The sequence below is a fragment of the Andrena cerasifolii genome, chromosome 2 (assembly GCF_050908995.1).
Source record: "Andrena cerasifolii isolate SP2316 chromosome 2, iyAndCera1_principal, whole genome shotgun sequence".
NCBI classification, from domain to species: domain Eukaryota; kingdom Metazoa; phylum Arthropoda; class Insecta; order Hymenoptera; family Andrenidae; genus Andrena; species Andrena cerasifolii.
The window spans coordinates 1,252,632-1,264,901 of record NC_135119.1 but is presented as its reverse complement, the minus strand read 5'-3'; the positions used below and the strand labels follow the sequence as shown (position 1 = coordinate 1,264,901).

At 39.0% G+C, this 12,270-nt stretch overlaps 1 protein-coding gene across 1 annotated transcript in view; it reads right to left on the bottom strand.

Moving 5' to 3' along the window:
* The window catches only part of LOC143378504 (putative hydroxyacid-oxoacid transhydrogenase, mitochondrial), a 30,251-nt gene that overhangs the window by 4,460 nt on the left and 13,521 nt on the right, over positions 1-12,270 (bottom strand). Inside the window, exons 3-7 of the mRNA XM_076830309.1 lie at positions 11,677-11,940; positions 11,190-11,422; positions 8,966-9,199; positions 8,343-8,505; positions 2,973-3,254 (exon numbers count right to left, since the gene is read on the bottom strand). Coding sequence (XP_076686424.1) covers positions 2,973-3,254; positions 8,343-8,505; positions 8,966-9,199; positions 11,190-11,422; positions 11,677-11,940 — 1,176 coding nt within the window. The remainder of the gene's footprint in view (positions 1-2,972; positions 3,255-8,342; positions 8,506-8,965; positions 9,200-11,189; positions 11,423-11,676; positions 11,941-12,270) is intronic.

The following is a 12,270-nucleotide window of genomic DNA, read 5'->3' as shown; positions in this document are numbered from 1 at the left end:
GGAGGGGGTACGCTTGGTCGTGGAGTGGTGGTAGCGGCCGTGGGACAAAACCCACCGTTCTGGCATCACTGCGTCGAGCCATTTCACGGTTCGGCTCAGCGTCCGAAGTTGTCAATCGCACATGTCTTAGCCCCGTTAAGCAGTTGCAACAAAGAAAATACATGTGCATGCGGCCAGGAATAACTGAGATGAAAAGACATCGGCGAAAAGTTGAGTCGTAGTATCTACTAACCTCGAGCCTGACCCTTGGTGTTTACGTTTCGCCCGATCGACGTACCACGAGTCTCGCTCCTCGTGGTTTCCATCCTTGGCCCAATCGATGTGCCACGAGTCTCACCCGTGCTTTCCATCTTTGGTCCGATCGAGATACCACGAATTTCACACGATGTTGTAAGCCAGGCCTTCCCAAGTAGGGAAAATACACTCCTAAAACAGATGTTTCGGTTCTCCCTCCACCGGTGCGCCTTCAGTTAAGGTGGTACGACTCCTACAACCCTCTCTCCGAGGAGACAGTAACGTCGCTGGGAAGCATGTTGGGCGCTTTAGGGCGAAAGTACCAAATGTGTCAAATTTTTATAGGAAATTTCATAATGACTTAAAAATAGTAGGAAAAATTAAAATTTAACTAGTTTAAATTTAAACTAGTTAAATTTTAATTTAACAATGTATGTAATACATTTTTTGTAATTCTTTTTACGTCATTTTGAAATGCTAGTTTAAATTTTAATTTTTCCTACTATTTTTAAGTCATTATGAAATTTCCTATAAAAATTTGACACATTTGGTACTTTCGCCCTAAAGCGCCCAACATGCTTCCCAGCGACGTTACTGTCCCCTCGGAGAGAGGGTTGTAGGAGTCGTCCCACCTTAGCTGAAGGCGCACCGATGGAGGGAGAACCGAAACATCTGTTTTAGGAGTGCATTTCCCCTACTTGGGAAAGCCTGTTGTATGCCAAGGGGTTAATGATGGATAATTTAATACATTTTACGTTTATTTAATTTTTCTGTTACCAATTTTTCAACCACAATTGTTGTGAAAAGCTTTTGCAAACTGTTTCTTTGATACTGTATTTAATGCTCTTTTTAAAATTCATGGTGTTGATAAACAATAGGCTAGTTGTTTCTGTATCATTACTTTCAGAAATTGAGAAATTAAATTTTTATTCAATTATGTGTTAGTTCTGCAGATCTCAGAATTTATTGTTCTGGTTTTCTTTTTATGATTTTATCCTTAATGCAGTGCATACCTAGATCAGACGTAAGGGGTAACTAATGGGACGTGTCTTTGATTGTAGCGGTGTTTGAATTTTTTTCTAGAATTTTTGTGTCTGAATGTTTTAATCGTTTAGCTACTCAACGCCACGCCTATACCGGCTTCCGTTAATGTAATTTTTTGGAACAATGCGCCATTACTGTGGTTTTTACAAGCAGGTGGTGAAAAATCAGTCCGTACAGGGGTATAGCGCCGCGGTCAACCCTGTCGTAGATAAAATTTTTTAAATTGAGACGGGTGCGAGATTAGTCGACATTATTTTCAAACCTCATTACAGTGATCTGGGGTGCGAGTGGTAAACCGATCATAAAAGCGGAGCGCGCGGCTCGATTACCTGGGGTTGGAAATTCCCAATAGCTCTTTGCTACGTTAATTTGTAAGAGACCATCCTAAAATTTACAGAGGTCAGGCATCACTGCTGTCCAGGCAGCTGGTACAGTATTGTCTCGTTAGCGACTCGCTGGTCGGGACCGGCGTTGAGTCGGTATCGTGAACAGAACCCTAATTCCGAGTGTTCGTTTCTCGCTTCTTTCTGGCCGGAGGGGGGAGCGAGATGGAACACTGCGTGCGCGGCGAGCGTGCGCGATGGTTGCAAGCGCAAAGGACAGAATGTCAGGCGTCCGAAAGACGGAGCGAGACAAAACATCAACGCGTCGTCGATCTCGTACCGTCCTCGCTCGCTTTCAGTGCCTCTCGCTCGCTCTCGTTCCATCTGGCTCCAGCTTTCGCCGGGCAAGAGTGAGACACAAGTGGTGGGGATAGCGAAGAGTCGGTATCGTGTACACAAAATCGAGTCGCTAACGAGGAAATACTGTAGCTCCTGTGATGCCAGATCGGGGACGGGTTTCCTCGAGAATTTCCCCCACCTCGCGCATACTACGCCGGAGCAGCGTGTCCGTGAGCTTGGCGCTTCGGAGTCCAACTCACGGACACGCAGCTCCGGCGTAGTGTGCGCAAGGTGGGGGAAATTCTCGAGGGAACCCGTCCCCGATCTGGCATCACAGGGTAGCTCTCCGCTGGGCCGGTGCATGGTTGTAGTGGAATGCGTTCGTGAGGCGCTGTTGCCATGTTACAAGTTCGCGCGAGCGCGGATTGCAGGATAAAACGCTGACCCTGTACAGTACAGTGTACGTAACACTGTAATAAGCAATATCGCGAATTTCATATTAAACAAAAATGAATATGATACTTTTAACAGTCGTTAAATTTATCTTGAGATGTCCTAGAATATTATAAATAAAAAATTATTTATTTGCTGTTCCGTATAAACTCCAAGTGATCTTGATTTCTTTATGAAGAACAGCGTATTCGGAAGTTTTAATAGTTTCGATATAACTCTGTTTCTAACTCTATTACTATGTATCGCCCGTGTCTTAAAAATCGTGTGTACCTACTTTATGTAGAAATTAGTAAATAAATATACGCTGGTATGTTTAATTTAATCATTTCATTACAACTACGATATTGATTTATAGAAAGTTTTGCGTGCCTTATACGGGATATAAAGTTAGCAGAAAGAGTAATTCCAAGTTATAAATATAATGTACAAGTGATGAAAGAGGAATGTTATCTGGTATTATTGTTGAAGAATTATTTCCTACTAAAATATTAGTTGAAAATGATACCGAAAAGAACATGTTTGTTAGTGAATTTATTCTTTGATTATTAATACCAACTGAAAGAAAATAATAAATCTTACCTGTGGCAGTGTACCCTGAACTAAAGTAGGAATATCTTCTTTCTTGAATCCCAATTCTGTCAAACCATTTTCAATTTTCATCACATGCATGTACTCTTTCACGGTATCTGCTAATATCTTGCCAGCGTCTATCTTCTTTGCTCGCTTGACGTCAGCACCAAGTAGTTCTGCAGATTCCAAGTGCCTTTCCGGGCACGCACTTCCGGTGAATGAGAATACAGCGGGGGCCGATATAACAACTGAAAGTCCGTGTGGTACTATAGGGTGATCTCTACTGTAACCCTGTAATCATTTTACAGCCTATCATTAGAATTATTACTCTATTCATGTAGACAGAGTGTTTATAAAAACGTGGGACATTTTTTCAGGATCGGTTCTACGTTCTACTCAACAAAATAATAAAAAAAAGTTGGTACACGCATATGTCCAATAACACAGTCCAACGAAATGAAACTTTCTTTCTGTTCCGCAATATCCACTGGGCGATTCTTGTAGAGTTTTTCGCCCTGAACACGAATCCGCAAGCAGAAATAGTTTACCACCCTCAGTTTTTGAAAAAACGTGAGTTTTTGTAAAAACACACGATTTTGGGCAAAAGTCAGGCCAGAAACTTCAACTTAGTCTCAAAAGATATAGGAGAGTTGCCCGAATATATCAGTGTATATAGTTAGTAAATTGGAATGTTCTGAATGCTTGTAAATGGCCATCAAAGTTTGAAAAAAGTGTCGATGTGCATGGTTTCCACGCAATATTTTTGCATTTTTACGCCAAATTGTTTACCTAACCCGAAAACGCTACCCAGCATCGGATTCTGTAGACATTTCTGAAGAAGAAACCATCCAGAAAAAGTGTCGGAACGGTTTTTAACTCGAACTGGTAGAGAAAATATCCATCGGCAACGCGTTCACAGTGATTTGCCGCCTGGCGGCCAGTGCTCACCTGGCGCGACTCGTCAGGGCCGTCGCTACGCTAATCGACGCCGATGGTACCGTTCAGTGGACATTGACTTTCTATATGTACATCTCATCCTTATTTTTTCATGTATTCGTAGATACTATTCACGGATTTAAACAAAATTTTCCCGATCAGTCTCTGTTTTAAACAATCTTCAATGCATGAATACCTACGTATGACGTGTTAATATGGAACCGTATAAAAACAAACACAATTGTTTATGAATTTACAAGATTTTTATTCGTCGCGTTTGACAGTGTAATGCTTAGTTTTGCAGGTATAAGGATTTTTATGTTCCATAAAACACGGGTCCGGAGTGCCTATTAAAGTGGCATTAAAAGGTCGCCCTAGTGGCCGAAGAGCCGCGAAGCGAAGCGCGGCAACTACGCGTCGCTTATACATATGACAGAATTGGCATTTTCTTATTTCCGCTGCGCCATCTGGTGGCGAAAATTAAAGCAGTCTAATCGGGTTAGCTGCCACATGTAATTGCCAGTATTGGGATTTCGACTGTTTGATGATTGATTTTGTAAAATTTAACAGACTATTTAATGACAAAAACATTATCAAATTGTGAAAATTCGGAGCACATGGTCTTCGCCTATTGAAGCTACCTTTGGCGTACCGCTGGCTTCTCACCTTGGGCCTCTGCTTTTTAACATTTTTGTTAACGATCTTGTCGATGTTTTCAGACATAGTAGGTTCCTCCTATATGCGGATGACCTTAAAATATTCAGCAAGATATCCTGTTATCAAGATGCTCTTAATTTGCAATCAGACATCAATAATTTTGAGGACTGGTGTCAAAAGAATAGGATGGGCCTGAACCTCGCCAAATGTTATGTTATGAGATCATCGCGCTGCACTAACCCAATTGTTCACCCATATATGCTTGGCAAAACTGAGTTAGCAGTAACGGATGAAATTAAGGATCTGGGAGTTCACTTATCTCCAACATTAGACTTCTCTAAACACTATAGAGTCACTGCTAACTCTGCTATTAGGACACTCGGGTTTGTCTTACGCTTCTCAAACCTAAGGAATTTGTGATGAACTCTTTCTAGCAGTGAGACCTATAATAGAATATGCGTCTATAATATGGTCCCCCTTGCAGTTGAAATACGTCTCACTGCTAGAAAGAGTTCAGCACAAATTCCTTAGGTTTGCCGCTTATAAACTGGGCCGTCCAATGTCACGCGATAATCACAATTATGACCAAATTCTTGCGTCCCTGAACCTATCTACGTTATCGGAGCGTAGGCGAATTGCCGATCTATGTTTTTTATTCAAGATTGTTAATGGTTGCATCGACTGTCCTGCCCTTTTGCGGAATATCTCCCTCTATGCACCATCCAGAAACTTAAGAGGAAGAACACCCTTTTATTGTTCAAGCACCAAATCTAAGTTTGGTGCTCGCGATCCTGTAAATCGGATCGTCGGCGTTGCCAATTCCTACTCAGACCACATCAATTTTTTCGGAGGATCATTGTAAACATTCAAAAGCAATCTGCACAAAATTGTGATAGATTAAGATAGGGGCAGTACTTAACTTTACTTAGTTTTTTTTTCTTCTTTTTATTTTTTCTAATTCTTGTACGTATGCCACTGTTTTTCTTTATTGCACAATTTGGGCTTGACCCGTAATAAATAAATAAATAAATAAATTATTGCACTGCTTCAATACTTGTGTGACACCAGTCCTGTAACGCGATTGACCCGATAACAGAGCTTACTTTAGTAGATGGCGCTCTCACAGTATTTCCCAATAGCGCCGACGAACATTTTGCTTTGGTCGCCACGCTTCGCTTTGGCGAAATGGGCGACGGTAGAGCTGATCAAGTACCCGGAAAAAGCAAGCCGAGCCTGGCTCGGGTTGAAAAACAGAGCCGGGCCGGGTACCCGAAAGAACCGAGCGGCTCGGACAGAATCAAGTACTTGAATTTTTTTCAAGCGGCCCGAAAGAAACCGGGTGGCTTGGAAAGAAACGAACGGTCCGAATGAAGGTCGAGCGGACCGCTCGTTTCTTTCCAAGCCACCCGGTTTCTTTCGGGCCGCTTGGAAAAATTCAATCCTCTTGGTTCTATACGAGCCGCTCGGTTTCATCCAATCCGCCCGATTCTTTCGGACCGCTTGAAAAACATTCAAGTACTTGGTTCTATCCGAGTCGCTCGGTTCTTTCGGGTACCTGGCTCGGCTTGGAAACCGAGTCCCGGATTGGTTCGGATTTCAAGCTACCCGAATATTCAAGTACTCGTACAGCTCTAGGCGACGGCCTTAAGGCTCCCCCAAACCAACGCGAGTTTCGCCGCGCGGATCAGATAACACTGCCCATAAGCGAGCACGTATAAAAAACTGCTGCCTTATCTGATCCGCGGCGCGGAGCTGATATTCGCGTTGGTTTGGGGGAGCCCTTAACGAAGCCCAGCCATGTTTCCGCGAATCGATATAGGGTCATTTCATGCGAAATCGGACACTTTTCGGAGTGGCGCTTCAGATTTAGGTGAAACTTGTATATGTTGTAGTCTTTAGGGTTATATAAGCATATCTCCACGGATTTTTCAAAATGTCAAAAAATGTTGATCTTACAGCCCTTTGAAATATAGTGTTAACTTTTTTTCAAAAAAATATAACTGTTGAACTAACAAAATGATCAAACTGCGCTTCTGGGTGCTTACAATGAAGACATAAAAGTACCTAAGAAAAATTATTTCACTGAAAAGAAAATTTATTGAACATCTATGAAAATAATTGCCGCATAGATAAAAAAAATCCAACGATCTTTGAATGCAAGTATTCATGTATCCAATGATGAATAAATAAATTCCGATAAATTCACCATCTGCTTGAAATATCCATACCGCAGGTTTCGACGAACTTTTTGCGCTTATATTTTGAAATTGTCTATACATTTATGTACTTTGCACTTTCTGAGACACCAGCCATTTCGTAACATGCGTAATCGTACAAAGACCTCGGTTTCAAAAATAAAAACTCGAATATCTCAAAGAAAAATATTTGACGGATTTAAGGTTTAATAAAACTTTGTTGTTTGCGTTTGTGAATTCTGTACGTAAACGTATAGCCAGGGTAGCCACGCGTGTTCTCGTGTGAATGTCCGTATCGGATTATACCCCAGGAGTTGAATTCTTAAGTACCCCAGGAGTTGAATTCTTAAAACCTAAGGTATCTTGAAAAGGAAAACACGATGTCAGCCAAGTATGTACGAGGGTCGTATGATAAGTACCTGGCCTCGGAAGAGATAATATTAAATAAATACCATTTTTCGTAAATACCATGCTTCAAATGACGACTATCACATTTTCAGCCAGTTGCGTCTTTCAGTTTGTGTTTGACAGCCATTGATAGCAAACAACTTTTGTATTTTTACAAAAAATGGATAAAATTGAGTATCGAGTCAGTGATAAAATTTTTATTTTAGAAACAGAAGACGAATGATGAAATAAAAGCGGAATTAAGCGAAGTATATGGAGACTCTGCACCTTCGTTTGCAACAATAAAATATTGGAGAGTTGAATTTAAACGCGGCCGTACAAGCATTTATGACGAAGAACGTCCAGGTCCCCCAATTGAGGTCACCACGCCAGAAATGATTGAGAAAATCAACGATATGGTAATAAATGATCGTAGATTGAAAGTGCGCGAGATCAGCGAGGCTGTGGGCATCAATCGAACGGGTGTAGACAATTTTGAATGATCATTTGCACATGAGAAAGTTTTCCGCAAGATGGGTGCCGCAATCGTTCACAGTTTACCATAAACACACACGTGTGACAACTTCAAAGGACTGTCACCTCCATGGCAAAATTCCACGAATTAGGATACGAATTGCTTCCACATCCACCATATTCTCCAGATTTAACCCCCTGCGACTATTTCCTGTTTCCGAACTTAAAGAAATGGCTCGCCGGAAAGAGATTTAGCTCCAACGCGAGATCATCATTGAAAGAAACGCCTATTTTGAAGGTTTGGAGCAATCATATTATTCAGAAGGGATCCAAAAATTGGAAAAACTTTGGACGAAGTGTATCGAGCTAAAAGGAGACTATGCTGAAAAATAAAATGAATTTTGCCGCAAAAAAAGTTTTTTTTTGGTAGAGGCCAGGTACTTATCATACGACCCTCGTATGTCATGATGTGGGATCATCTTATACACATATATGTGTATTATATAATTGTTGGAATGTCCGTATTGTAGGATTCGATGGAACAATAATGAATTTTATTGTATATTAAATTTAAATTAATATTTCTTAATTTGAATCTAATCTTGTTTTATGTCAACCTTGTAATTTTCAAATATTTGCTAAACTGACAATTATGTACCTATTAATACTTACTTCGACTGATACATTAATTATTCGATTGTCAACGCTTTGAAAATTTTGTAAAAATTACCTGAGGTAGGAAACTTCGTACATTTCCACTAATGGGGTAGGAGAGACCATGACACAAGTGAACACCAGCATTACCAAATCCAACGCCCGCCATAGTACTTGCGAGATGCATGTTACTTCTGGCTTCAAGATCATCTTCATTGTAAACTGCTCTTTTAAAGTATCTACAAAGGAGAAAAGGAGAAAATAGATTTGAATATTGAATACATATATGTAAAAAACGTTGCAACTATCGGGCGATTCATGATTTCATTGTAATACTTTCTCTCGAAAAATACTTCTTAAATTAAAGGATATTCTGGTTTAGAGATAATCGATTTTTTAACGCTTCTGAACCAGATTACCTTGTATTTTTGTCTAATATGGATGCACGTTGTTTACAAAAAACATTCTTAAAAAATGAATACAATTGCTACGTATGAAGGAAATAGATATTTGTTCCAACATTGCCCAATTCTTTAATAAATTCAGTTCTTTCAGAAGGTTAAAAAATAACAAAAAATACAATAATAAAGCAATATCAAAAGGTCAAGTATGTTTTATTTCATTTTTAAAAATAGTGTTACGTTACTATATAGTAGGCATTCAACATCTGTTATCTATACAACACGCATACCTACTTACTTGCGCATAATTTGGAGAGCATATTTTGACCACACATCACTGACAGGATTGCTGCCCTGGTAAGCTGGCCTAAGGATTGGATTTTGGGGACAGGGTGTCCTTTCTGTATACGGTATAGCAGTAAAAGATTCCAGAGCATGGCAGAGGACGTCGAAACCAGAGTAAGCACAAACTCGTTCTGGCATGCTCAGTGTATGTTTCGGATCAATGAGGCCCAAGGTAGGTCTCAGTGCCCTATTTAGAAAACATTTATTAATAATTTTCTGCGTTTAATAATATTAAAGAATGACTCATGGAATAAATTATTCGGGTAGGGTAATTTCGGGTGAGATGGCCTTGCGGGTGAGATGGCTCGTTTTATGTTGTAGAACGTTGCGATTTTCAGTTGTTTTTAGTGGCATATTGCGCGTCAGTCGCACGCCGCATTAATCGTGTTTTCTGTTTGCTTTTAACTGTGACATCAGGTAAGTTATTTGTAATGTAAAGATTAACTATTTCCGAAAATTTTATACGAGGTCTTTAAATTATAATTTACTGACATTTTACGAAAAAGTAATGACTTTTTCTAATGTAGTGCGTTAATATAATGTTTAGAGGTTACATTTACGTTCTTGTGATGAGATATTGTCGTAGCATTATTGAAGAAACAAGCGAGTCTGCGCTCCTTGACTCTCGGGTTATTTGGCCCGATTTTTTCAGGGATAGTTGGCCCATCATAAAATCATGCATAACAGCTAGTAAATGTTTTTGTAGAACATGAAAATGTTTTGAATATGCCAACGGAATATAAACTAAAATATAATCAGTGTAGGAATTTATGGGCAAACGAGGCATTGTTGAAAGTCGTAGAAGCAGTCCAAAGTGGGGAGCGGTACAGCTGTAGGGGAGACCGGGGTAAAGTGAACCTCGGGGTAAAATGAGCTTCTTTAACTTGTTCTTTAACAATCGAATATATTTACAAATTTTGGTGACGTAATAAATGTATGTAATATAAGAATGATAATTATGCACATTCAGATATCGAAAAATATAAATTCATTTAAAAAATTAGAAATTAATTTTTAGAGACTTCCGTTTGGTTTTCTGTTCCATTTAGCTTTTCAGATAAATGAGTCATAAATGTGTTATTTTAATTCCAAATTTTTTCTGCGTGTTTAAAACAAGCTTATAAACATACACGTACACGCATTTGCGAAAACATTAATCCTAACATTATTAAAGAATTAATTTTCCACCGAGTATATATTCGGGGTAAAGTGACCGGGGTAAACTGAGCTGCAAATGGCTGCTAAGAACCGATGCGCAAGTGATGTGCGCAATATCCTAACCTGTCAGCTGGCTAGATAACCACGTGGCGCGGTGGAACAGAAACTAACCCAAAAAAATAAAAAATCGGTCACAGTTTTCGACAACCACGGTGCAAAAAAGCCAGAAGCTGCCGTGCTAAACATGTCATTCCAGCGCAATTGGTTAATATTTACCTATATCCTTAATTAAAGTTCTTATTTTGTTGCATCCCACTTTGCCCCGGATAGAAGTTCACTTTACCCACTTTACCCACTTGCATCATTTTTTCAAGTTGAATTTTAATATACTCTAAGTTTATTTTAAGTATTGCTATTCGTTATTTATCAACTGTAATGTTTCAATTATATTATAAATCAATTTCCACGCATTTTTATTGAAAGGAATAAATTTTATTCGACTTCAAACTTTTTCGGGCTCACTTTACCCCGGTCTCTCCTACATCGAAATCCGATGACTAGGTTTGCTGTATGAGCTGTAAAAAATGGTTTCACGAAGGATGCTCCAAATTTTGAACTTATGCAATGAGTGTGGAAAAGTTCTGTGCAAAAAAAAAGAAATAATTTTTCGTCTTATTAACCTCATAGCATGTATTTTTTATATGGATCATCTCACCCGAATTGTCCAGACTGCAATTTCTTTTTTTTTTTAAATGTATGATTATTTTTTTAATTCAATTTTATATTATTCATCTAAATATATTTCCTTTTGCAAATATATTTTTGTCCTTTATAAACCTTCTAAATTTACGGTGTACTGATTGTTTTAAAAAAAGTGGGCCATCTTTCCCCGACTTACCCTAACATTATTGTCGTTAACAACATAGGTACTATTTTGGTCCATAAATTTTGTATATAAATAAATAACCATTAAATTGGACTGCTGATTATATCGATTCCAATTTCTCGCAATAATTTACCTATTGGCAATTCCAGTTTTGGCTTTGAGCGGCCGGTAATCGAAGATAGATACACCCGTAGTTTCCGAACCAGTACCGGAAGTGGTTGGTACTGCAACTAATGGTTTTAATGGCACTGTAACTGGCTTCCCCTTGCCAATGGGTGCATTCACATAATCCAAAAAGTCGGCTTCTGGATCAGAACTATAAAGATTTGCTGCTTTACAAGTGTCCATCACTGAACCACCGCCAACCTACACAGTAAAAACTTAATTTCACAATACATTTTTTAATCATCTCCTTACATCGCATATCATATTAATAATAACGTAGTATATCAACAGTGACTCATTTTATCATATTCAAAAACACGAGAACAGTTGCTTTGTAGAGAAAAATTGTACACTTTTCATAGTTACAATATTTTCCTTTATACTTGACAAATATAAACGTATTTTTTCATAGATCACAGGAAGATGAAAGTGAAGAGAATCTTGTGGTCCCTCACCGCTATGAAAGCGTCGAATTTCCCACGTTTAGCAAATTCGATGGAATCTTGAAGACTCTTCTCCGTAGGCTCAACACGCACTTTGTCATAAACCTCAAACTCGATACCATATTTAGCAAGACTGTCCATGGCAGTCTTAACAGGAGGTAGATTTACTAAATTCGGATCCGTCATCAAGCACGTCTTCTTCGAGCCGAGATTTTGCATATCCATACCCAGTTCCCTGGTAACACCGACACCATATCGTATCGTGGAACAGGCCATCTGTAATTGTCTCCAACATTTATTACAAAGCAGTCTACCAGGCCCGTGAAACCCATGAAACCCTCTTCATTTTACGGTTTTCTTTTAATGTTAGTTGTATATACCATTAAAAAGAAATATAAATAAATACAACTTAAGTTTAAAATTGCTAATATTTTGAAGTTAAACAACCGCGATATAAAAAACTTTTTGTCTCGCAATATGTAATACAACCAAAATGGAAGTGACTTTTCATGCAAACACAAAGCGAAAATGTAGAACAAATTGTTTCTACAGTAACCCTCTTTTTCAAGGAAATCGTGTTTAAAAACTAGTCGTGTGTACGCGTAC